The sequence below is a fragment of the Tetrao urogallus genome (assembly GCF_951394365.1).
Source record: "Tetrao urogallus genome assembly, chromosome: 22".
NCBI lineage: Eukaryota > Metazoa > Chordata > Aves > Galliformes > Phasianidae > Tetrao > Tetrao urogallus.
In genome coordinates, this window is record NC_136835.1 from 2,178,632 (window position 1) to 2,205,332 (window position 26,701).

Below are 26,701 nucleotides of genomic sequence, written 5' to 3' on the forward strand. Positions count from 1 at the left end.
AAATGCAGGCAGCCTTAGTGGTGGCGATGAGTAAGCAGTGAGATGACAGCTTCCCCAGCGATGTGGTGGCAGAAAATACCACGACAGTGCTCCTTCAGTGGGGAAATGCCTGCTCCAAGGGTGATGCTGAGCACAGGTGGGTGTGCCTCCATCAAGTGAAACTTCTTTCCCTGGGAAATATGGGCCAGGAATTGGGCAGCCCAAGCGTGTGCCAGGGCAGAGTTTCCCTAGGCTTTGCCTACAGCTGTGCTTGCCATCTTTCGTACCTGGTTTAAGGCTGAAATATCTTTGCTGTCTCTTGCCTGTGTCTAAATTCAGACCCGTTTGTCTCACTGAGCTTTCCCCATTCAGCTGCTGGGCCAGATGGGACTCTACAGCAGCATTTATTTCTCTAGTCAACATGCAAAGAGGTCTTTTGTAACTGCCTCAGTCCCGAATTTGCATTGTTTAGCAGCAGAAGGACGGAAACATCACCATCTCGTGCCCTTCCATCCGGTCTCTGTGGAGCAGCTTATATTCCTCTTATCACAGTTCCTTTGGTGACTGTAAGCTAACTGGTACCACAGTGCCTAATGAGTGCATTCAGTGCTGAAAAGTGGAGGTTGGCTCCTTTGATGCGCTCAGTTTTTGGCCACCTGAATGGCACAGATACAGACTTGATAAGAAGGGCCTTGGCACCAAGGCTTTGCGAGGACAAGGAGGCAGTGCTGAAGGCTCAGCGTTGGTAAATGTCTTCAAATCACTGCTTGACCTCAGACATAGAATTAGAATTGAACACACAGAGCGCTGCTGATCTCCCCAGTGCGCTCCCAGCCTCGCGCAGCAATAGGAGCTGGGAAATCTCAGCATAGAATCGCAGTAAAATGTAATTGTCCCGTAAAGAAGCCATTCTTATTTTCATTTCAAAACACCAGCTTTGTGCAATCCTGGATTTCCTGGGGAGGAAAACCTGTCCCGGCGGTGCCGGCGCTCCTGGTGGATGCGGTGCGCGGTCGGCAGGCTGCACCACTCTGTGGGCTTTGTGTCTTGACTTGGGGAGTGCATTGTGCCATAGTCCTCATCTGGAATGAGTGCCCCCTCCCAGATACACGCACTGCAACCAACGCTTTGGGTACGAACCCGCTCACTTCTGAGCAATTTTTCACCTCGAGTCCAGCTGCCGCCCTGATTGACATAAAGCCATTCTATAAATAAAGTCTTTCTCTCGTCTCATAAAGACTTTGTGGTTTAGTTTGCTTTCAAGGTCAAGATCAGACCTTTCTAAATAAACACATATCAAAGGATCATTAGCAAAGCAGCACTGTTAAATTGAGATATTAACTTCTGTCAACTGTGTGTTTCTTTTTTGTTCTGTAACTCATGACTGCAGTAGGTTTTTATTATTTTGGCCCTAGGCGGTAGCATCTGGCTTCTGTAGAGACTGTAAAAATTAAAAAGCAACACAAATCATTGCGAGAGAAAAGCAGTAAATTCAATGATAAGAATTTAAAATTAAAATGTTTCAGTGCTTTTATATTCCGCAAAACATGAAACGAATGAGTTCTGCGCCTGTTGCAATAAAGCTACCACCGCTAATAGTCACTTGATGTTTGCTTGGCTTTTTTTTTTCCTCCCATGTAATAATTCTTGGTAGAGCGATGGCAGAAAAGTATAATAAAGAGGTAAACTGAGGAGGAGGATGAAGGCTGGCAGGGGAGAGAGAGGGGCTGGTGTAGGCCTTCCTGATGGGGAACGAAGGGCTGAGAAGTGGGGATTGTGCGGTCCCAAGGTGCCCCGGTGCTCAGCACAGACACGGGGTGATGCTGGACCCCATGGACATGGGGTGGGAGCCCTGGCACGCAGCGAGGCGCGGGGCCTTTTGTCTCCCCCAGCCCTGTGAACTTCGCCAGCCAAAAGAGAGGTGAGAAGCGGATCCGGTCATTTTGCCTCACTAAAGGAGAATGAGAGCAAGTGTGAAGATTAGGGACGGAGAGGTCGAGCGAGGAGGGTGTGACTAATGCGCCGGGTCATTCAGATATGGGACCACATTGTTCCCCTGTCCAGATGGCCCTCGGAATAAATCACCTCCGGCGGGCGCGAGCTTCCCGGGCAGCAGCGTTTGTTCGGCGCTCACCGGCTGCGAGAGCGGCACCGACAAAGACGTCAGCGCGCGGCCGCTGCCCGCTTTGCTTTTTGTGCCGCCCCTCTGCTTTTGGGGAATCATCTTCTTCCTCCTCTTTGGGCACTGTCTCCCTCCCGGGTTTCAGGCTCAGCCTGCGGTGCCCATTTTGCCCAATCCCCGTGGCTCCCTTCTGACTCAGGGATGTTCTGTGGTGCCATGAAATTCACGCTGGTGCTTCACCTTTCTGTTTACAGTATCCTTTCGTATGCACGTGCTCTTAAATATCTGAGTTTCTCCAGGTCTGATAAACCAGTGCTGGTTAAAAGAAGAGAGGATGTGTGCACGTGCTCTTGTAAAGCAGCATCCCCATCCTCCATGCCAGGGCATCCCTCTCTGCCACCCAAGCTGCAGGGGAAGCGGGCGGCACAGGAGGCAGCTGCCTGTGCTGCTTTGTAAGAATGAATTTTTGCAGTCAGTTAAACATGGGAAGAAAGCTGTAGTATCTCTGAGTAAATAATAATAATCAAACAAATACCCCCTTGAGAGAGTTTGCCTTCCATAAAGATGTTAATTAGCATGAAAGCTCAGTTGTGGAGTCCAGAGGCAGCAGTTGAAACTGGGATGATTTGGTGATTCCAGCACAAAATGAGTGTCTCATTTCTTTTTCTGCATGGGTTTTCCCCTCTCTGTCTGTGGGGCAGCCAGGTGGACATCTCTGGTTTCCATTTCCTGGATGGTAATGCCTTTGTTTCCTGCAGAAGGGCTGTGAGGAAGGCATGATGGGTTTGCCAAGGGCTGGTGCAGCATCGTACACAGTGCATGTATCTGTGTGTGCAGTGCATTCTGTATGTAGGAAGTGGTTTCCAGGACAGAGCTGTCATCGTGGGGCTTTTCTGTATGAGCTTTCTTTGGTGCTGCCAACTACTAATGCCGTTTTTCCTTTCATAATCAGGAAAAGGGTTACCAAAACTAGGTTAATCTCCTTACGCCAGAAGCTCATGTCTGACACTGGTGGGGCAAAGCACAATCGCAGCACGCCGCTGCCTTGGCCAGCAATGTCTGCCTCACCTTCCCCCCTTCTCCTCCTCCTCTTCCTCATCCCAACAGGATGTGCACTGCAGTGTCCCCTCCTCCAGCACATCCCTGGAGATCCCACTGCCTAAGAGGTCTAAAGTATGTGCCCAAGTCCCTCTGCTCTGATAGCTTTCAGTCCTGTCCCTTGATGCTGTTCTGAGCAGTGGTTGATCATCAGGGAATATCATTGAATGTTAGAAAAAATTTCTTCTCAGAAAATAGCTGCCCAGGGAAGTGGGGGAGTCACCGTGCTGGAGGTGTTCAGGAAATGTGGAGATGTGGCACGTGGGGACATGTGTGCATGGTGGGGATGGGTTGGGGTTGGACTTGGTGATCTGGGAGATCTTTTCCAACCTTATTGTTTTCCAAACCTCTATGGTTTTATGATCACTTGTCCACCTCACTTCTGCTAGGACATCTGCTCTTGGCCAACATGAGTCAAAGCCCATTGGGGATGAATGTTACCCATGGCACCCTGATACCAAGGCTGATAAAACTCCCCCTAGCCCTGCTTCCATGCAGTCAAACTCCAGCGTTCTCTGCATTGTCCAGCAGCCGGTGGCTGTGAAGGAGCCATTGACACAGTGACAAAAAAATTCCAAACATCTCTGAAATCTAATCTAGCAAGAGCCAACAATCCCTGGACTCTTGTTTGGCGTACCAAGAATTTTTGGAGCCTTCCACTTCACTCTTAGCGATTGCAACAACAATTTTGTTGCATGCCTCTATTGCATGCACATAGTTTAAGACATTCAATATGAAGAGTAAGTGAAGACTGTTTTGTTGGAGGCACTGATCAGCTGGGATTTGTGTGCATGCGGTGTGTGTGTGTGCATGTGGACGTATATAAATGCATCTTTTAGTTGCATAGCTCACAGCTAATGCTGATGTCATTGTGCTGATGTTGTTCAATGTGGGATGTTTTGGGGCTGGCTATGGGGATGCTCTGCAATCGTGGGAATGCTGGAGGTGTTACCATGAAGGCAGCAGGCAACGCCTTGCCCTGCTGCTAGCCTACACTGTACATTTGCACCCACTGTTGTGCCAGAGCCTTTGATAAAAGATTTGTAATGATATTAATTATTATGGTGATGGACAGGCAGAACAGCCAACCACCAGAAGCAACAAAAACGCAATGGGTGTTTCATAGGGCGTAGCAGGAATATTCTGCAGTCCTGGTGCCTTCTTCAGGTGCTCATAAGTGCCCAAGTTTCATTGGCACCAACGCCCTGGGGCATCTTCCTGCACCCGGGTCCCAGTGCTGGGGCTGCAAGAGCTGGAGGCGAGGGCCAGGACGGAGCAGCCACATCTCTTGCACACGCACACACACGCAGAGGGGAAAACTTGAAGTCAAACGTCTCAAAGTCAGATCCCTTTTTAGTATGAATTTGCTGTATCTCATTCTGAGCACTAATTCCAATTTAATTGCAAGTGGCCTGAAGCCTCTTCAATAGGAGTAACAAATGGTTTGATTTTGTAAACTTCATCAGACTGCATTTTAAATGCGACACACTAGCCCGGCTCGAATGCCAATGAAGCACTGAAGTAGCTCTCTGTTTACTAATTATCCGTTTTTACTTCAAGCCACGCTGGCTGGCTTGTCTGATTAAATCGGATTTGTGGGATAGAGAACAGCTAGCAGAGTTTTCTCTATAGTAAACGAGATTGAAACTATGGACCGCCTGGCTGCACACTGTAAATTATATTTCCTTTTAAAGGGGACGTGTCTCTTTTATTTCTTCGGTGAACCTCCTGCATGTTAAACTTTGTGGTACGGAAATGCACCGGGCGCCTTTTAAAAATAAGAGGAAAAGCAAACCTGTGTTCCCTGCCATATGCCTACGTGTCTCGGAGCGAATTTCATTTTAATTCCTTCTAGTGTGGAGTCAGAGCATGGAAGAAGTGTTGTGTTCAGTGCTGTGGTGATTTTAGCATTCCTCACCTGAAGTTTGAAAAGGGGAGTCCCTGAGTGATGGGAAATGCATCTCCCTTGCCTTTAAAGACACGGGGAAAAGCACTTTTTTGGGGAGCCTGGAAAGCAAAGCGTAGAGATCCACACGCACAGCTGCGCTCTCAGGGCTTTTCCTCCCTTAAGCAAGCATCAATCCTGCAAAAATCACATCTCCCATCACCTGTTATTTAAACCTGCCTCGCACAGAGCGGGCGGCGCTCTCTTCCAAATAGTTAATGCTGCATCCAGGATCTCATCTACATGGCAGCCTGTCGCTCCTGCCTTGGAAACCCGCAGCACTGCTACACGCGGTATTAATTGTTTACTGCTGCAGGCTGGAGGCAAACAGCACATCGGCTCTGAGAGGAGAAAAAAGAGAAGATGGGAGAAGGTGGCTATTGAATGCGGCGTAATAGGGCTGTGCTTAAACCTCCACTGTTGCTAAGACTTTAATTCCACAAGCTTGACCTATTCTGCCCTCTCTCTTGGTATCTATCTTTGTGCCTAGAGCTTTTTATATTTTAATTTGCTTTTGAATGTCCTACAAAATTAATGGTATACTTTTTGCCATTGTGCAGTGTACAGTACAGGGAAGGCCCCGTGGTGTTCGCTGATAGCCGCGTTTCCCTGGAAATGAATGGTCACCGCACTTTCTGTTCCATATTCGCCCCTTTTAATTGTTGACAGTAAAAAGCGTTTAAATGCTGCTTAATTTGTAATCATCTTCCCGAAAAAAAGGAGAGAAACCATTAAAACGTCAGCGAAATGAATAAATCCGTCTTCCTCTTTTTGTGCCTACGTGGCGGCGGCGGCGGTGTTTATTTATCCGGGGTGATTTTTCTTTCAATGGCCACGCATTGAAACGTCCCCATGGCTCCAAAGCCAACGGGGTGCCGCCGCGGGGAGGTGGGGCTTTTCCAGCATCACCCCTTTTTCTCCTGCCAGCAGGTCCTGCCTTGCCAGCTGTGCTTTTGGAGGTGGGTATGGTTGAGTGGTGGGCTCCGCTTGCGCATCCCACTTGGAGGTGCCTGGAGCAGTGGGACGGTGCCCACGTGCTGTGTGATGGTGCAGCGCGTGGTGGCTGCGGAGCTGCACTGCTGTATCACCAGGCTGCAAACCCCACGTCTCCCCATCCCAGCACAGTTGGGCACGCAATGGGATGCGGGCTGCAGCTTGTCCCCTGCCACTCATCCCCGTCCCTGTCACCTTGTCCTTGGCCACCCATCCTCATCCGTGTCACCTTATCTTTGGCCACCCATCCCCATCCAACCGTCCCCAGCCCTGCAGCCACATCCCACTGGACAGCGGGGCTCCCCACACAAGGCAGCTCCTCTCCAGCACGGCGGCCCAACATAGCCCAATTTTTCAAGCGGGGGCCAATTAGTTTCACAAATGAGGGCCCTATGGTGCCAGGGAGGATTTGTTCCGGGCCTGCGCACTGGCCCGGCCGCATTGTCCTGCCCCCACCCCCGCAGGAGCCCATTGTCCCCGGCCCCAGCAGGGCTGCTCCCGGCGGATTGATGGGGGCTGGCGTCCCGCCGGCCGGGGCCCCCGCGGCACAGCTGGCTGCGGCACAGGGGCTCGGCCCCGCCGACCTCTGACCCGTCCTGCTGTCACCGTGAGAGCGCGGCCGGGCTGCATACCGTGCAGGATTTGCTCCGCACCACCCGCTCGGATGGGCTTTGTGTCTCCAGGGCTCTTGGGAGAGTTTTGTCTGCAGCTGCGAGCAAGCGCGCGTCCCCCGGATAAATCCACGGGGAGGGAGGCAGCAGCATCGCCACCAGGGCCACCTCGCTGCTGTGTGGTTTTATTTCTATTTTGCTCATTTATTTTCATATTCTCAGCCTCGCTTGCTCGCATGGTGCACAGCTCACCAAGGGGATGGCCGGCACCGAGCCAACTCGCTGCACACAAGGGCGTGCGGAACCTGCCCACGGAGGAGCACGGCCGGTGCACATGCAGTACTGCTCCTTGGGCTGTGCAGGATCTCTGCACTACTTTTGGTGCATTTTGCCACCAGCACGGAGCCTGGACCCATCCCCTGTGCTCAGCGGGGTGATGCTGCAGCCAGGGATCCATCCACAGCACTGCGGGTGCCAGTGGCACACAGTGCCCAGAGCTTCTCCATCACCCCTGTGTGCAGTGGCTTTGGTGCTCACCACCCCTCAGGTTAATTTTGGCACTGCAAAGAGCAGCCCTCCCTTTCCCTACTGTTTCTTAAAGGTGTTTGTTGGTTACCTTGAACATCTTGCTGCCGCTAATGAATTGCTAATACAATTTTCTAGATAATTTTATTTCCATAGTCCTCACATTTTAATGTCTCCAAAAAAAGCTAGCATTTATTTGCTTAATCTCCCAGCGTAATACAATTTGCACTGACTCATAGGTTCTGAACAATCAGCTATGCATAAACTAAAACAAACTGTTTAATAATACAAAGGTCTTATATTTTTATTGACTGTGTGTAAGTATCTCTATTTTTGTGCTGGTGTTTCTTTTTTATGTACTCTTCTGTTGATGCAGCCAATTTTATAATTGTGCACGTGGCTCATAGGATTAAGCTTCTGGTGGTATTACCACTGAGGGTCACAAGCAGTGCTGAGGGTATGCACGTGGTCCTCCTGTGTTCAGCCCACTGCTGCCCAGAGCAGCTTTGCATGGTGCTCAGGCATCCAACTGTCATTTCTTTGGGTCCTGTTTCCACCTGGCATCAGGGGCTGTGTCTCACACAGGTGCATGCAGCCCATCCCAACATGGGGAATTATCCAAGCAGGTGCTTCGCATTTGGGTTGGGGGCGTGGAGATGCAAGCCTACAAGGGATTTCCAGCTGCACCCAAGGCAGTAAAATCCCTCTGCTCTTTTCTTGCGCTCCTTTTCTATGCTGAAGGGTTGGAATTGCTGCGGTCCCAGTGCCAGCCCTGCTGCTGCCCCCTAGGAGTGAGGGCTGTGGGTCTGTGCCCTGTTCAGGAGATCTTCCCGTCCAGGGATGTTATGTGTGCAGCTGAGCACACCAGGCAAACGGGGCAGGTGCGGAAAGCGGGCTGCTGTCTGTAACAAGAGAGCTGGAGGCTGTGAGCGGTCACTGGGGCTCGCAGTCCCCTTCCTCACAACCACCCCTGGGAGACCCCCAGACACTGCCTCACTTTTCTGTCTCCTTTCCTGCAGGTACAGACATGGCTGTCTTCTGCCTGCTCTGCGGCAAGCGCTTCCAGACGCAGACTGCCCTGCAGCAGCACATGGAGGTGCACGCCGGGGTGCGCAGCTACATCTGCAGCGAGTGCAACCGCACCTTCCCCAGCCACACTGCCCTCAAGAGGCACCTGCGTTCCCACACAGGTACAGCCAAGGCCACTGAGAGCAGTCCTGTGCCGTGGGGTGGGAGGTCCTGGTGCTGCCCGTGGAGCCCTCATCTGGGTTCTGAGCTCTGTGCAGGAGAGCTTGGGACTGGCAGCTTGGTGGCAGTCACCAGCTGATGCTGAGCCATGGGTGGAGCTGGAGGAGCGTTCTTTGCTGGAGCTCCAGCTGCAAGGAGGGCTGGGACAAAGATGTTCCTTGCTAAAAGGCGCTTTATCATCTTTTTAATCTTAAAAATGTGGAGGCAACTGTTATCCATAACCGAGGTTGCTTGAGTTTAAAAAGAAGAACAAGAAAACGAGGGGGGTGGGGAGAAGTGCTGTGTGTAATAAGTTGATCCGGTATAATGTGACATGTGACCTTCTTAGGGGATGTGCGATCTTACCCCACTTCATCGGCTTAAATGCAGTAGATGCACATAATCAGCTGGTGCTCGGCTCTAATGGGATTACAGTGACCTGGGCTACGTGTATATGGTATTTACATTGCACACCCACCGAGGTGCTTTTGGGTTAGAGGAGAGCTGGGGTATGAAACCACGGATTTGTCCGTGTTACTCGGTGTCCTCAAACCACCTGCCTGATGTTGGCCCTGTCCTCCTGTGCTTTGCTCCTGCTGCGAGTCTCCGTTATGTGATTGTGGCTGTGGGACTGCAGTGTAGGGAACAGCAGCTCTTAGAACATAAGACTACCTCGTATTGTGCCAGGGGTGGTTCAGGTTGGATGTTAGGAAAAATTTCTTCTCCCATAGAGTGCTTGGGCACAGATGCCTGTTGAGGTGGTGGGCTCACAATCCCTGCAGGTGTGCAAGAAACATGGAGATGTAGCACTGAGGAACATGGTGGGATGGGGTTGGGGATCCGACCTTAATGACTCTCTGGTTGATCATATGTAGGAAAGAGGTGTGAGTGCATCCCTTCCAAAGCAGAAAGTTAAAGTTCCCTAGCAGGTTTAGTACCTGAGACTGGTGCATTTGGGGAAAACCAAGCAACACTGTTGGACTTTCCACCTGCATTTTTTTTTTGCTATGGAGAAATGGCCTTTCAAGCTCCTGGTGAGGGGTGACCTCCCATGGTCCCCATGTGCCTCTGTCCCCAGGAAGGAGCTGCTTCTCCCCTCGCTCGTGGCAATGAGTTTGGATTCAGAGCCTTGCAGCACCCAACACGTGCAGCAGTGTGGCAAGGCTGGGGAGCTGACCCTCACCCAGCTCAGTGATTAGCAGGATTGTGCCGCTCCACGCAGCGGAGAGCTGGCCTGTAATTTGCAGCCCAGCTATGAATCAGAGCAACTGAAATTGCTTTTTGCAGCAGTGGGGAGGCGGGGATGGTTTGCAGGTGGGTGGAGGGAATGCTCCTCTCCCATCTTTTCCCACACCAGTCGTGGGGCTGGCGCTCCAGCAGCAGTGTGATTGCTGGGGGGAGGCAGATGCAGATTGTTTGCATCTCTTTTCCTTCCTCTTTTTAACCAGCTTCCTGCATACACATGTGCTGGGTGCTTGGGGGCTGGGGCAGCGTCATGAGAAGGTCTGCATCACCAGTGCCTGTTTGTCCTGCATCCATGCTCCCAACCAGGAAACCCAGAATCGCACAGCGCTTATGATCCCATTAATGCTGAGTGGAGCAGCTATTCATAGCAAGTAATCCAGTGACCTGGGCTGTGGGTCACTCTGCGTGGGTTCTGCCCCCAGCCCCTGATGGTTTATTAGCTCTTGGCTTTAAAAATAAACCGGGATCCTCGGAGCCTTGTGAGTAGTTAGTTGTGCTTCGTGGTTATTCTCGGAGTGGGAGCGCAGTGCTGAGTCCGCAGAGAGCTCGTGATGTGGTGCCCAGCTCTGCCTGGCAGCATCCCAGAGCTGGGAGAGCACAGCAGGAATTGCAGGGTCTTTTATCACTGTGGAGAGCACAAAGGCTGCAGCCCTTGAACGTATCCCAGTTTTTTCAGCCCCCCTTTCTGCTGAGCAGGTCGGGGTAGTAGAAAGGAGGGGATGTTGGTGTTGTATTGGAGAGTGAGTTACATTGGGGCTTCTCTGCTGGTTATTTGTAATCCAAACCCTTGCACTGATATCCTCAGTGCCAATGGATCCACTGCTCTGCCTCCATGGCACAGAGCACCAGGTAGCAGTGCAGAAACGGGTCACAGGTGCTGGAGGGGATCTAATTAGTCCCCTTTGTCCTGAATTTAATGTTAGGCTCATTAAAGGTTCTGCAAAGTTAATCAGCATGCCACAAATTGGATTTTAATTTTTTTCCCCCCGGTTCTGCAATCAGAGCAGTGTTGCTGTGGGGACATGGGTCCCATTAGTGTCCCTGCATCAGCACTGTGTGTGTGTAAGGAGGGTGTGGGTCTGGCCCTTGAGATGCCATATTTAAACTCATTTACCACATGATCAGGTTGATAATTAAATTCGTGCGGATCCTGTCAAACCAGCTCCTGAGTTTAACACTTCACTTAAAGTACCAGGGTGCTATAAAGAAGCAGCAGGAGGAAAAAAATCACTATTCTCATGGGTGGCTGAGGCTGAACAAGAAAATCCTTCACCTGGTTCCCATCTGCAGGTGTTCTCTTAACTATTGAGCAAATGGGAGTGCTGAAAATGGGCAGCTGGCCGTCACGTGATAGAGTGGTTTGGGTTGGAGGGGATCATCCAGTTCCATGGGTCCGTTTGGTTTTAGGTACGAGGAGTTCAATGGAAAATAGAGACAAAGCTGCAGCCTGCACAGTGCAACGTGGTTAAAGATGTGTTGGTTTGGGGGCTGTGTAATGGGAGGTGTTTGCACCCTGTGGGATCGTTGCTGGTTTGCAGCCGTTGGGAAACAATGCCGTGCACAGAGCAGCAGACCTCTCTGCAGGGCTGGGGAGAGAGCAGGCAGAGAGTAAAATATCATTGCAAAGAGGAAGTGAAAGCACAGGCATGTGAGTATATAACTAGAAGGACAATTTATGCCCAGGCACGAGTGCAGTTTGACATGGGGATAATGAAAAAACGTAGGTCATTGTGGATGACTTAAGCCTTCACAGCTGAAGAAAATGTATGAAATGCGAGGAACATTACACGCTTGGCAGCTCTGCACATCTGCAGTAGGACAAGTGAAATACAGTTGGCCATTCTTTACCATAAACTGTGGTTGTAGGATATGCAGCACAGAGAAATTGTAATTACAGTGACAAGACAAATCAGTAATATTTAAATATTCATGAACAAAGTCTTGGACGATCAATCTATCTTTATTGTCCTTGCCTTCACTGCTGTAATAAATAAGTAGCTGGAGCCCTCACCTTTCATTCAAATAATTCTGAGTTTGATGCTGAGCCCAAGTTCATTTATCAGGGTGCTGAGCAGCGCTGCGGTGCGGGACCGATGCAGGCAGAGGGCTCTGAGTGCGCAGCCCTGAGCTGTGCCCCCATGCCGCTCCCCACGTGCCCACCATGGGGCTGACCCACACGTGCTTGCAGGTGACCACCCCTACGAATGCGAGTTCTGCGGCAGCTGCTTCCGGGACGAGAGCACGCTGAAGGGCCACAAGCGCATCCACACTGGGGAGAAACCCTACGAGTGCAACGGCTGTGGCAAGAAGTTCAGCCTGAAGCACCAGCTGGAGACCCACTACCGCGTGCACACAGGTAGGTGCCGGGCAGCGAGGCGGCCGCAGCGCCAGGGCTGGCTGCTGGGGAGAAGGAATCATTGAATGCATCAGCATGGAGCTATTGTAAATAGCGGATCAATAGTTAGATCACTTTTGCTGTTCATTACTTCATTATTCGCTGTGTCTGTGCACAGAGCGAGTATCGATATTGGGCGCGCTGGGCAGTTAATTACTGTGCTCGAGCGAGGCCCCGCAACCTCGTGTAGTGCTGGAAACCCGTGCCATGCTGACCCTGTCCCACTGACCCCATCCCACTGCCCTGCTTCCCGCAGGTGAGAAGCCCTTTGAGTGCAAGCTGTGCCACCAGCGCTCCCGGGATTATTCGGCCATGATCAAACACCTTCGGACCCACAACGGTGCTTCCCCATACCAGTGCACCATCTGCCTGGAGTACTGCCCCAGCCTCTCCACCATGCAGAAGCACATGAAGGGCCACAAGCCGGAGGAGATCCCCACCGACTGGAGGATAGAGAAGACCTATCTCTACCTCTGCTACGTCTGAGGGACATGGAGGGGACGCGGGGCTGAGTCATGGAGGACTGGGCAAAAAAAAAAAAAAAAAAAAAAATGCATCGTCCATGGCCTTTTGTTTCCATTTTTTGTTTGTTGCTGGAAGGATCCCTCACTGGGGTTGAGGATGGGGAGGTGCAGGCATGTGGTGCTCACTGTGCTTGCAGCATGGGGTCCCATGCTGGGAACACTGGGGGGCTGCCCTTCCCACCCACGGCCCCTTCCCCTCCCCAGCCCCTTGGCATTCTATGGGGTATGTGTCCACTTACCCCACTCCCTTTGCCACCGCCAACCAGCAGCCATCCCACCCCGCACAGGTGGCACCGGATCGATTGCGTACGAACAGCATAGTTCGTGCCTCACCCCGACATCGTGAGCAGCGATTTGGGAATGCTTTAATTTCATTTTCTCCCTCTATCCCCATCGATGACCCCTTTGGAGGAGCTGTCGCAGACCCCTCTGGGCGAGGCAGTTACCCTTGGGCCCGGCCCCACGTTCAGCGGGAGTTCAGCACCCCGCAGGTGGGACAGCGCCCGGGGCTGCGCTCACCCGTCCAGCCCCCCCGGGGCTGCGGTGGGGTGCAGCGGGGTGCTGCTGGTGCTCCCACAGCTTTGGCAAAAATCTGGAGCAAAAACCTCTGGTTTGCAGGGGCTGCGTGAGGCCGCAATCCTCCTCCTGACCAAAGACCTTTCTATGCATTTCTTTTTCCTTTTCTTCTAATTCGGGAGGTGAAGACAAAGCCTTCAGCGGGAGGATGGAGCTGGGGGCTGCGTGCTGCTCCCTGTCCCCATAGGAGCTGCAGCTCCTGTCCCACAGTGCCCTGGGTGAGCTGTGGCGATGCTGGGCCAGGAGATTCTCTCTTTTCTTTGTGTTTTCGGGTGCTTGGAACGTGCCAATGCTTTTTCTTTTTTTTTTTTTTGCCCAGCCCTCAACTCCCAAAGTCTGCGGTGGAGCAGACGGTAACAAATGGCTTTGCTCTGTTTTGGTTTGGGTGTTGTATTTTTGGTTTTTTGTTTGTTTGTTTGTTTGTTTGTTTGCTTTCGGTTTGTTTTTAAAAGTTTTTGACTCTTTCTGTGTTTAGCACATTTTACTTGAAATTACCTCGTTTTTTTGTGACCTCATGAGCTTTTATTGATTTGGGGGAGGGGGGGGTTGGGGAGGGGGGTGTTGAAGTGATGGGGCCGGGTGAGGGCCGCGCTGGGGCAGGTGACGCAGAGATGCCAGGGAGGGGGATCGCGTGCTGGGCCCCATTGGCCACCTCTCGTGCATTATCCTTTACCAAAATGGTATTTTTTGGAGCGGCCTGACGGAGCCTGGCTCGCTGGTTCGGAAAGCTACCTCTTGTGTTTGTTTTTGTTGTGTTCTGATTTTTTTTTTTTTTAATTTTTTTTTTTTTTGCAGTGACAGAAGCACAGTTTGCAATATTTGTGTTTGCTTTGTGATGCCATTTGGGTTTTCATCTCATGCTTTACTTGCAATGGTGTATTATTTTGTAATTTAGCTGCGTTTGTATTAAATTGGGGAGGGGGAGGGGGAGGGCGGGAAGAGTTAGGGAGAGGTTTTGTAGATGGGAGTAAAGGGAAGAGAGCAGGGTGTCTGTACTGCTGTCCCCTGTCCCCTTGCTCCCTCACTGTCGGAAACGTGAAGGCCTTAATCTGGGGAATTCGCTGCCGTGTGACAGCGTGGTGGGGCAGGGCGCAGCCCGGCGACTGTCGGTGCTGCAGGGAGGGGAGTGTGAAACTTGAATAGGAGAGCGGAGCAGTTGAGCGCCATCTGTGATGTGAAAGCCCAGGGTGCAGGGCTGGCATCGATGCCGCGAGCTTTGGGGCTCTGTGCAGCTCCGTCTGAGCACCGAGCGGGGCGGGTTTGCGATTGTTCATCTGCAGAGCATCGCCCTTTGGCCACGCACAGGGCTTGCTGGGGGGGTGCTCATGGGGGCAGAGGGCTGCGATGGGGACCCTGAGCCGTGGTGGTGCTGCTGGGGGGGTCTGTCCATGCAGAGCAATGCCCCGTGTGCACCTGCGAGCAGCGGCACTTTGGCTGCTCCGCACCGAGGAGGTGAAGCGGGGCAGATGCTGATGTAGTACAATCCAGGATGTAACTTTGGAGAATGGCTTGTTTAATCTTTGTGCCTAAAGAGAAACACACACATACACACAACCACCACCAACAAAACAACACACCAGTTCTTTCGTATAAACGGTTGCTGCAATTTCTCACAAGTATATGGTACCTTTTTGCAGTGAATTGGTACTGCTGGTCGTGGGTGTCATGGTACTGCTGAGCGCTCAGCTGAGCTCACGTGGCTTTTGTTGCTTTAACGTTCCCTTCCCTCTCACTGTCCCTTTCCTCCCCTAACGCAGACGCTGGCATCGTTTGGCTTCAGAGCTCAGCACGGTGCAGAATGGGAATCGGGATTCCCATTGGCTCCCAAACAGCACGAGCAGAGTCACTGCAAGGCTGTGTCTGACGATGGGTTGCCCAGCTGGAGGGTGACGTGGCGGCCAGCTTCCCTGTGCAGTGCTCGTGGGCTGAGCCGTGCTGAGCCACGCGCAGTGCGGTGCCGTGTCCGTGTGCCCCACGTCGGGCAGTGCAGCACAGCACTGCGCCTCCCCCACACCCAGTCCCAGTGTTTGAGTGCACATCCTAGTATTTGTTTCACGTAGTGTGACGTATGCATGAACTTCTGAGGCTGCGAAGCCATGGTAAAGCTCCATGACACCTATCCATATATATATAAGTATATATATGTATATTATAGCACTGAGGACCAACTGCCCTGCTGGACCAAGCAAACTAAGGCTTTCTTTCATCGCTTGTCTTTTATGTCGTGACAGCCCAAGTGCCAGTCTGATTGCTCTGTATTAAAACTAGTGTTTGGAATTAATTGATGTTATAGTTCCGTCTACCTCAGCACCTCCTGGTAGCCTCATTTTAGAAGGTGCCCAATTTTTTGTTTCTGTTTCTTCAGAGTATGGGTTACTATTTTTTTTTTTTTTTTTTTGTACAATTCTGTTTCCTCGCTGTTTGTTCCTTTGCAGTACTGCTTGCGAGTCCTATCTGTTCTTTAGCCACAGATGCAGTTAGCTAAAATTTCCTGAAAAATGAATAAAATAAAAAAAAAAAATAAGTCCCGAGTTGTGGTGTCTCCTAGTTGCAGCTCTCCGCATCTGCCTTCATTCTGTGTAGATTCAGATGCATTTCTTTGTAAAACTTCAGTGTTTCTGACAGGAAAAAAAAAGGAAAAAAAAAAAAAAAGAAAAAAAAAAAAAAAAGAATATACTGCTGCAGGTTTTTTTCTCTCCATGTGTCACTAAGTGAAGTTCGTGCCTTCTATAGCAAAGAGAATATTTTTTACATCCTACTAACAGTAGATTTTTTTGTAGTGGACATTTTTTGTATTTTTATTTATAAGTCTCATAAGGAAAATAGCAATGTTCAGTTGTATACCTTGAATCTGCAGTTAGAAGAAACAATAAAGTTAATTCAGTTGTCTCAGCCTGCCGTCTCCTGTCGCTGTTCTGTGCTCGGATGCCGGCCCTGGGAGGAGGAAGAGGAGGATGTGGTGGCAGCAGAGCCCTGCAGTGCTGCACTGTTGGCACTGGGTGTTCCTATGGTGCAGGTCAAGCATCCTGAGCATTGCTGGAGGGCGTGGGTGAGGAGGGCTGGGCGGATGGGGGGATCCATCCCTGTGCACCCCCTGACCTGTGCTCTGTCCCAGGGATGGGCGGTGCAGGGAGCAAATCCCACCTCTGTGATCCTGGAGAGATGGGAGTCCTGCACGGCAAACAGGAGCTGCTGTTTTTCTAAGGGTGTGCAGCCTGGAAGATGCTTTTCCGTGGAAAATGGAGGTATGTGATCGCAGCTCTCAAGAATTTCTTTTTCATTAAGAGCCACGAGCTCCTAAAAAGCTTCCTTCTTATTTATGCAGGGCTCCCTCCGTGCTTTGGCATAGGAGAGGGGCCCTTACATGGGCAGAAAATGAAACGTGCCTCCTGTTTTAAAGTCCCTTGGCATCCCTGGAGACCATTTCATCGTGCGCCGCATGATGCTCGACAGGGTGATTTGCTGCTGTCCTTTATTTTTCCTGTTTGAGGAGAGAAGCAGCAGCACGGCCAGCTCTGCCATTTGGGTTCTGAAGCCAAAAGGGCCATTCCCACCCTGTGTGGGTGCCATTCCCACCCAAGGTTGGCTCTTCCTTGCTGGGATGGTGCATGCACAGGTGCATTTGTGTTGTTTGGGAAGGGAGCAGGGCTGGTTGCAGGCTGCGTGGGTGATGTAGGAGCAAACAGCAAGAGGAGGATTCACAGCAGGAAGCCCACACAGGAGCTCCCTGCTGCTGTGGGGCGCAGGGGGTGCAACCCTTGGCCCTGCTTGCTGCTGCCAGTGCAGGCACTGCTGCTGCATGCACAGCTCGCTGGGGAGCAGAGCGGGTTTGCCTCAATGAAAGTGAACTCGTTCATTTAAACCTGACTGCAGAGTAGTCTGGTCCCCCGCTGTGTTAATTATCCTGTAGTTCTAAACTGATTGCTGTACACTAAGCTTAAGCCCTCCTTTATTTATTTACTGACTACATTAACAGCAAAGTCTGCACTCCTTTTATGTCGCTGTATGGCATGCGGCACTCGGCCCGGTGCGCTGCGAGCTGCTCCCTCCCACCCTTGGTGCCCCCCAGGGGGGCCAGGGTGCAGTTACATGCCCATCCTGTAGCAGTCCCAGTGCAGTCCCTCAGTGTAACACGTTATTTATTTTTCAGGTGATGGATGCAGTGCACTGTGGTGTGAGCGTGGGCTCTTCCTATGCCCACAGTGAGCTGTGTGCCCACCCAAGGCTCCCCCGGGGCAGCTGTGCCCCATCCTCTGCTCTGTGGGTCCTGCTGCAGGGCACAGCCAGCATCAATGGCTCCTGAAGTGCTGGTGGCAACGCATGAGCCTCCAAGTGGCAACTGCCTCTAGGTGCTGCCTCTTGGCACAGCCCCTCCTAGGGATGTGTTGGGCACCCCTGGTTGAGGGGTCCTGCTTGCAGCAACCTGCTGTCTGCACCATCCCTCATGGAGGAAGGGATAAGATCCCACTGCAGCGTTTGGCCTCATACAAAGGAGTTATTATAACAGGGAAATTGTCATAGGACTGGGCCTTTGTCTGTACATTCACACAGCAGCTGGGAGTGATTATGCTGCAACAATGTTCTGTTCCATCAACATTATGTCCTCATTAAACCTTTATTAGTAGATTAGATTCAGATTTATTGATTTTTTTGTTGTTGTTTAGAGGAAAATCCAGGCTCATCTCGTAGAGATGCCTGTAACTTTTCCTGCATGCAGCACTTCCCAAAGCCGTGCGAGGGGAAAGCACTAATCTGAAAGGGAGAAAGCCTGGGTGCTGCCTCCTGCTCTGCCTTAACTCATTTCCCACAGCAATCTATGGAGTGGGTGAGGGTTAGCAGCTCTGCACTGGGATCGAGTCACATCGGGACCGGGATGGCCAGAGAAGTGTTGTCTGTGGGATCTGTGGTGGCAAGGTGAGCCGTGGGGCAGAGGGCTTTCGTGGGGCATGGCTGAGGAAGGAGATGCTGTGGTCCCACTGACCCCAGCCCAGGTCTCGTGCGGGTGGGAGGCGTCGCACGCCCGGTTCAATGGGCCCATTGGATTTGTCTGTTGGAGCGTTTGATGTTACATGAAGGCAGCTCATTCCAGAGGGTGTTAATTGCCCGCTGCAGTGATCAGGTCTGTAGCGCCATCGATCTCGGTAGGATCAATGGGCTGATTTAGTGTCTCACAAACTCTTTAACTGGACACCTCATCAATAGCCAGCCACTTACAGACCATCAGCGCATTAGCGCTGGTTGGGGCTGCCAGGAGCCCACGCCACCCAGCCAGCAGCCCTCCTGTCACTTAGCAGGGAGTTTTCCTGCATGTGAAGGCCTGGGAGGGTGTCTGGCCTATGGATTGGGGTTGGTGGGCTCGGAAGTGGACACAGAGGTGCCAGAAACTGTGATATCTGTGTTCCTGCCAAGGAGCTACCAGAGCAAACAGGATAAGGCCTCTCTTCATCTCTAGTACTTCAGAGGACGGTGCCTGCGCTGGATGCTCAGGTAGGGAACAAGTGTGAAGCACATGTCTGTACCTGCACAGGGTTTCAGGAACCACCCTGAAAATGCTATCAGTTTGGCTTTTTCTCTTGGCAGACATCACAGCTGCCTGACACACTACCCCTAGTTTGCAAACACGCTGTGCAGGTATTGCACTGGGCAGAGCAGCTCTTTACAATTTTTGGCTCAAATCCCAGTCCTGCTGTTCTGAGATGCAGGAGCTCCTTTTCTCTCCTGTTAGACAGCAGCTTCGTGCCACTACCCTGGCAGAGGTATGTAGAGGGAGCATGCTTATATACGGCAGCTTTGGAAGCCTGCAGTAGTGGAGGACCAAGACAGGTAACTCTGTCTCTTCCAGCATTGCATTCCTATGGAGACAGACCCATTTGCACTGTGTATTTTTGTTGTGGTTTTTTTGTTCCTCTCCCCCCACCCCACTAGTTCTCTCCCAGTTACTGTACTGATGGGTAGGAATGTGGAGGGGATCTGCTGGTCAAGCATGCAAAAAACACTCAGGAGAAGAGAAGACATTGACATGCAGGATCTGAGGCTCTCGTTGAAGCATTAACAAAGAACAAGAAACAGATGCGCAGCTTCCAGTGTTTCGTGCAAGGTGAGTGGAGCTGGTGAGCACAGCCCTGCGTGGAGGGCAGATCCATGTCCCTCTGCCACAGCAGGTTGCGTGATGAGGATGGAGGTGTGACCGGGAAGGAGTTGGGTGGCCCCGGGATGGAGGAGACAGCAGGAAAACACCCTGGGGAGGGGTGGAGAGAGGGGTGGGCATCCTGATGACCTGGGCTCCAGATGAGCCTCCGCTGGGCAAGGTGAGGGCTGAGCCCCACGAGTCCAGAAGCGCGGGATTTTGGCTGGGACCGGGGAGCCCTGGAGGGAGCGGCGCCGCCGGACTGCGCCGCTGCCGCTGTCCGTGGTGCTGAAGCGGCGGGAGGGAGCGGGGCCGCGCTGTGCTCGTGGCCTTAACCCGGCTGGGAGGAGGATGAAGAGGGATGGGTGAAGAGGCTGCAGCCAGCCGGGAAGCCCTTGTGAGGGGAAAGGGAAAGGAGCTCGGTTGGAGCTGACAGCGCTTCGGTTGGGGTAGGCGTGCTCGGTGTTTGCTCGCTTTTCCTCAGCCCTTATCTTAGCGCTCAGATGCTGCTGTTCTAGAGCTACTGGAAGTGGGGCAATTGCACCAGTCTGGATCTCTGTAGTCAGAAAACACAGACGGGTCTGAGTGCACGAATCAGGAAATAGCCTCTGGAGCACAGCAGCATCTGAGGTCCCCACATTGCCTGCCCCAAAATGCAGCTCAGGCATACTGCCACACCGACCAGAGGGTGCCCAGTGTGACAGTGTAGGCCAGGACAGCCACCAGGTATGCTCGGAAGAGCAGGACGTCCAACACGTAGCCCACTTGCAGCCACTCACGGGCGACATCACGGAATTCATCACGCTTCTCCAGGAACTGGCGGATGGTGGTGATCTCGTGCAGGATGCTGTGAATGAGCAGAGAGCCCTCTGCTGGAGTGGCAAAGGCAGGGGTGGGCCTTGTGCCTCCTGCCACCTCTCGCTCCCGAGGGTCTTCAGAACCATAGTGGTTCAGCTTGGCTGCAGGATCAAGAGAGAGAAGTGAGAAAAATCTTTTTAAATGCAGAGCTGAGACTTATGCATGTGATCTGGACATCTGGATTGCTGTGCATGTGCCACAGTGCTCCAAGAGAGATGATGGTGAGAGCTAATTGAAATAACAAATGCTAGTTCTGATAATACACCACTAGAAGAGCTTTGGGCTTAGTTCTGAGTAGGATTCATTTCCCTTCTGTTTCTGCAGGACCACTCTCCCCAGTCCTTACCTGTGCTGTCATTGTTCTCCACGTGCCTAGAGATGTCTGAGCTCTGTGTTCTGCTTTGGCTGAATTTCTTCCTGTCCCAGATGCAGAGCAGTGCAGTGGCACGCTCCAGCAGTAAGTGCTTCACCCAGCTGGGAACGTGAGGCTGCAGGTCTTGCTTGTGTACCAAGCGCACAATGAAGATGGTCTCTGTGAGGCTGATGACGAGCAACGCCATGCACACCACAAAATAGATGCCTGTGGAGATGCCAACAAGGTGAGTGGCCTGCATTGGCCAGCTCAGTCTTTAGATCGATGCACAGTGCAGGCAGGTCTTGAGTGAATTCTTCCTGCCAAGCCCTGCAGCAGATCTCTAGTCACAGCATAGAAGCTGCAGCTCCTGGAACTCCAGGCCTACAACTGCTTTGTAGCCCACCCCATCCTGTTGGCAGGATGTCATTCTGTTCTCTGGGCTGCTGTGGCATTGCCTGCGCAGCCATGCATCTGCTCCAACATCGGAGCTCCAGTACAGCTCTGTCAGATACGTGGAGTAGCCTTGATACCTCCAAATCCTGAGCTATTTTACAGCTCCCATTTCTGTACCGACCCACATCTCCCATTTCTTGCTCTTGTGTGAAGAGCTCTTGCCCCAGCACCAGTGGTGCTGCCTCACCTATCAGTGGGGTGCCAACAGCAGTAGCTGGAAGCGTGTCAGATACGATGATGAGGAAAACTGAGTAGCCCAGGAGGAGAGTGATCTTGAAAGACACCCTCTCACCACTGTTGGGAGGCAGGTAGAAGCCTACAATGTCCATCACCATCAGGAAGATGCTAGGAAGCAGCAGGTTGATAGTATAGAAGAGAGGACGCCTCCGGATGACCACCTATTGGGACACAGGGAGAGACAGGAAAGGTTTAGTGAAGGCAGAGCCCTGCTTGAAAGGTGGGCTTGGGCTGATCTGGGTCTCTACTAAGGCAGGTGAGAGTGGTGGGCTGCACTGCCCAGACCCTTGGAATGGTGGAGGGATGCACCTCAGCACGGGGCTGGGGAGCAGCTTGAAGTAATGGGACCAAGGGCAAAACTATGCCACGGTGCCTCATCTCTGAGAACAGCAGCGCTCAAAGCAGGGCACAGCGTTGCCCCAAGAAGGCAAGAGCCCTTACGTAGAACTTCATCTCGGCGTAGCTGTCGCTGCTTTTGACGCTGAACTCCTGGAAGTGGCTGAGCACGTAGAGCAGCTCCCACTCGCCCTGGTTCATGAAGACGCTCCTGTCGAATTTCACCAGCTCCGGCTGCCGCCACAACGAGAGGTTGATGTCGCGGACTGCAAGGGAGGTGGGGACGGAGCTGCAGGCTGCCGGGCACGGCATTCCCGAGCCGCTGGGGCCACCTAGAGGGGGACGCGTCCCCTGCACGGAGCCGCCCGCCCCGGTCCCGTCCCCGAGCCCCCAGCGCTCACTGTTGTGCAGCCAGCTGGTGAAGGTAAGAGAGCAGTTCTGGATGTCGAAGGGGAAATTGTAGATGTCCAAGCTGCAGGCTGTCACCACCTGGATGGGCTTGAGGTTCTGGACCTCTCCGTGGTGGCGAATGTAGACGTAGGGGACGTCAGGGGACTTCCCGACGTCCACGCTGGAGGGCACAGGGACAGAGAACATAAGGGTAGGGAGTGCTTTGGGGAGGGCTGCGAACAGCTGGGCTCCTCCTGGCAAGCTGCGCTTGGGATGGGGACTGCCCAGCACTGGGACCTTTCCTTGCTGTTCTGCCAACGGGTTCTTTTGGAAACAAGTGGAGGTCAGGGGAAAGGGCCAAAGCAGCAGCACACTGCCCTGCGTGGGCACAGCTGCCCCATGTCATTACCGTGCTCCCCGTGCTCTCCCAGAGCAGCCCAAGGCCATATGTGGCTCTGCCTCACAGGGGTCTCTGCAGCATGAGATGGTGGGAACACCTTAAATCACAGCAGAAGTGGGGGTGGGGAAGGACAATGGCTGGCTTTGCAGGGAGGGCTGGCAGCTCTGCAGCTGCCCTCGCATTGTGCTTCCTTAACAAAGCCTTTCCCCAAATATCTGGATCCCACCCCCAGCACAGCGTGGGTAATTACAAATGTGTGCAGTTAGCCAGCATTGGAAATGTCCCAAGTGCCAAGCCGTTCCCCATCTGCAGCCCACTGCACACGGGGGCAATGCCAGTTCTGTGCCAGGAATACAGAGCAAGGCACAGTGATGGGAGAGGGAGGTTAAAGCCCCGAGCTCTCTTTTGGGGTTTGGGTTGGGGCTGTGCTGTACTTACAACTCGTTGATGAGGATGTCGGGCACCCAGATGCTCTCTGCAGGGAGGGAAATCTGCGTGATGTTGTCAAAATGTGCTGGATCCCACTGGAGGAACTCATCTGTCCAGTGCTGTGGGGGCAAAGCAAAAGGGGATCTGGAAGGTAACACTGGCCCTGCCAAGATTCAAACCCAATGCCAGCAGTCTGTTACAGAAAGAAACCCTAAATGTCTAAATGTCTGAGAGAAAGGAAAGCCCGTTTCTCCAGCTACACAACAGTGAGAAGCAGGCAGTGTGCAAGCTGTGTCTTCAGAGTCTTGACTCATGCCCTGCAGAGGTCTTGTTATGTCCTGCAATAATGGGGGATAGCCCCGAGGTGTTAGCTGGAAAGGCATGTGCTCATGGAGACACGTTTGCCTCCCAGGGGTGCTCTCACAGGGATACTACCCCATCTCCATCAGTGTCTCCCATGAAAACACAAATGCCTGTCCTGTCTCTTACTGGAATTGCTTCCTTCTGCACTCATCCAGGTGCTTTGTGTCTCGTGGGCCTTGTTTGAGGGTGAATTCATTGACTGATACCTGTGCAGTTGCAGGGAACAAAAACCAGAGGTGAGCGAGTAGCTGAGCAGACAAGGAAGCTGTCTTTGGGGAAGAGGCTTACAAATGAACTCAAAGGAGATTTTCCTTTCTGTTGAATTTAGTGCTCCACAGCCTTCCTGCATTCCTGCATCCAAGGGAGATGGCCCTGGTTTTGAAAGGAGCCACTGCGCCAGGACCTGTCTGCAGGGCTGAGAGCTGGGATGATGAGGTAGGCAAATATCAGGGCTGGCTGAGAGCCGCCTGCCTTCCCCCATTCATCCCTTCTGGGACTGGCACATCCCTGCACACTGTGGGGCAGAGCCTCGGTGCTGGCAGATGGGGCTGAAGGGAAGATGGGGCTGGAAAGATCCATGGGCTCACCTGTCTGTACCAGATGTAGGTGGTCAGCACCTGGTTTTTCTCGTCCTGTGGGAACAAGAGGAGGAGTGATTGCGGCAGGGTGACAACAAAACGTTACTGGTGTAGGTGGGTGGAAGTAGCCAGGGGGAATTCGTGCAGCAAGCATCATTCCTTTTACAGAGGAATGAGCAGCAGCAAAATGCCGTGGGGTGGAAGGGGAGAGGTTTGTTGGGAACCCCTTGGTTCCCCATCAGAGCTGGGATGGGAGGACAGCAAACTCACCACGCTGAGGATGGCATACACCATGACATCGATGGCCACGGTGGTGGTGGTGCGCCAGTCCCGCACGGGTCGGACTCCCCTCCTGTAGTGAGCCAGCAGCGTGTCGGACAGACGGAGCAGGGCTGGAGTGGAGGGATCTGGCTCTGGGCTCCCCTGCAGGGCTCCTGCTGGGATGGGGAGAGGCAGCTCATATTTGTTGTTTGCCCCCCCTGGTTCCCTGAATCACCCTGACCTTCCTTCGGCTCTTCTTGGGTCTCAGATGGCTGTGTCCCACCTGAAGCTGCTGCCTGCCTCTTCTGCAGGAGTGATGTCAGGGCAGTGGGAAACTGAGAGGGAATCACTGCCCCAAGATAAGCTTTCTAACCCTTATTGGAGAGACATTACTTCTTTACTATGAAGGTGAAGGCTAAGGTTAAAGATGAGCTAAGATGCTAAATTTATGCAAGGTAACAAAGAAGACTAAAATCTGTCTATACCAGATAAAAAAGGGTACCTGTTCTAATCCTGGGGGGCTGCACCACGTGTGTCACCAGGCTTTGCATCCAGTTCCCCAGTGCTTTCTATGGCACAAATGCCTGCAAACGCTGCTGGCCACTCAGTCTCTTGGAAAGCAACTGCATGCCAGCTGGGTTTTTTGGCTATTGGTCAAATATCTGTTCCTTAGCTCATCTTTGCTGCCCCGGCGCGTTCATGCAATGCTGGGAAGCTTCTGTGCCACTCCTCCATCATTTGTGGCTCTGAATGGCACTGCATCAAGGCTGAGGAGCCCAAGTATTGGACACCACATCTTCTGCACATTCAGATCTCATCTCTTTGTGGCACACGTGAGAGTTGGATGCTCTGAGCCCACAAAAGGAGGAGGTGCAGCACAGGGCTGTGTGATTAGAGCTGGGATAGAAGTGCTCTGTGCCATGCTGGCTGGGTGCTGGGGCTCCCACATCCCTACTCCAGGCACTCCTCCTGCCCTATATGTGTAAGGTGTATGGGCTGAAGCTGAAGAAGGACCCATAGAGTTGGTGTATGCATGTGTGCACGCAGCGTTGGCCCTGTGCTGCTCTGCCAGGCTGTGGGCATTGCATCTGCAGCTCCATGTTGCCAACCTGGCATCTTTAGCTATGAGTGACATCACTTTGTTGTGCAGGAGCAATGTTGGTGTTGGTATCTCAACCAACAGAGCCCGCTCTGTATGTAAACAGGGGCACTCATTGAGTAGATCTGCAGGAACTTGGGAAAAAACTGCCTGGGAGGAAATATTCATCTTTTTTTTTTTGAGCTAAGAAAAAGCAGCCCCAGCCCCTCCAACTTTATGTGCAACCCATAATGCCCCAGAGCTGGCCATGCTCATGACCCTCATCTAGACACACGTTAGCAGTTGGAGGCAACAGGGGTGAGAAGCAGCAATCAGAGGGATGGGAGGAATGGAAGGAACTCAGGCACTGCTGCCACTGCAGCAGTGGCTCTGGCCAAGCTGCAGCTGCTCACAGCTGGCTTAGGGCACCTGTTCCCAGTGCATGGAAAAAGCCACATTGGATGGGGCTGGGCTCACTGCAGAGTCCCAGTGCTGGTCCCAGGGCTTGGCTGGCTCACACCATCTGCCACACTGCAGGTAAGTGCTGTTTGCTCACTGTTTTCCATCTGAGCTAAAGGGAAATCTTGTCTATGAAATTAAATAACTAGGAAACTGACTGACTTTAAAAGGGTAGAAAGCCCCCAGTTGCTATCTGTTGGCTGGCAGCACCCTGTAACCAAGTATCAAACTTTGTGATGCAATCAGCATCAACCACGGAGTGAACTTATTCCAAAAAATGCCCAATGGTAAGACTTTTTTTAAATCCAGGACAAAATATCTGTTCTCCCCCTTCCCCCCCCACCTTTATCCCTTTCATAAAGAAGACAAAAACAACATGCACTCCTGAAACCACTTGCATGGCCCTGTACTGGTTGCCTTTGACTATTCAACATAACATTGGCCAAAGCTGCTTCCCCTGCTCAACCCAGCAGTTGGGCCGTGGCATGCAGCCACTGAAGCGGGGTCACAGCACCATGTCTGGGGATCCTTCCTTGGGATCCAAGTGCTCCGAAACCCCTGATGTGCCCAAAACTCTGCGCTGGGTTCAGGTAAGCCATTACCTCCCTCTCTTTGCAACCACACTCAGTCAAGCGCACAGTGCCTTGGAGCTCTTTCCAAGCTCTTTCCAAGAGGTTACCCTTGGTTGGATTTACCCATGGATGCAGATTTGGAATAATTTTAATCTTAAAAAATACTTTAAAACAAACAAACAAGCAAACATCAAAACAACCCTAAAGTTTGCATGCTCTATAGAGCCACTGCTTACATGAAGGTGCTCCAACGTGCCTCCAGCTGCAAGAAACCAGCTCCTTCTCCCACCCCTGAAGGTTTCCCCATCGTGTCCTTACCTGCATCCTGCAGCATCGACACCGGTGGCAGCACTGCCAGGAGCAGCAACATGACAGCCACCGCCAGCACCATGGTGCCCCACGTCCCCGGCTCCGTCCGCAGTCTGCGCTCTCCTCTAAGTGAACCCAATCAGGGAAGCAGGCAGCACTTTTTGCTCGCTGTCCCCCAGCCGTCAGGTTTGGGAAAATGCGTAATTAATCTTGCAATCAGCCTCCTCTGCTGCATCGAGTTTCAGGAGGGGAGGGA

The 26,701-nt window shown here is 52.4% G+C and overlaps 2 protein-coding genes across 3 annotated transcripts in view; one reads left to right on the plus strand and one right to left on the minus strand.

Moving 5' to 3' along the window:
• ZBTB16 (zinc finger and BTB domain containing 16) overlaps nucleotides 1–12,921 on the plus strand; it is a gene marked incomplete at its 5' end in the record, with an annotated part of 70,493 nt that extends 57,572 nt beyond the window's left edge. For both annotated transcript variants that reach the window (XM_079545902.1, XM_079545901.1), the window contains 3 exons: nucleotides 8,293–8,463; nucleotides 11,934–12,101; nucleotides 12,397–12,921. In XM_079545902.1, coding sequence (XP_079402028.1) covers nucleotides 8,293–8,463; nucleotides 11,934–12,101; nucleotides 12,397–12,626 — 569 coding nt within the window. In that variant the 3' untranslated portion in view covers nucleotides 12,627–12,921. The remainder of the gene's footprint in view (nucleotides 1–8,292; nucleotides 8,464–11,933; nucleotides 12,102–12,396) is intronic.
• A 7,106-nt stretch (nucleotides 12,922–20,027) lies between these two features.
• LOC306954592 (5-hydroxytryptamine receptor 3A-like) lies at nucleotides 20,028–26,527 on the minus strand (the record flags this gene model as incomplete). The annotated part of the gene is made up of 9 exons (XM_079545721.1): nucleotides 20,028–20,326; nucleotides 20,572–20,805; nucleotides 21,221–21,431; nucleotides 21,712–21,872; nucleotides 22,008–22,177; nucleotides 22,835–22,944; nucleotides 23,776–23,820; nucleotides 24,037–24,200; nucleotides 26,455–26,527. The coding sequence occupies 9 exons, from the start codon at nucleotides 26,525–26,527 to the stop codon at nucleotides 20,028–20,030; spliced, it is 1,467 nt and encodes a 488-aa protein (XP_079401847.1).
• Nucleotides 26,528–26,701: the final 174 nt, after the last annotated feature.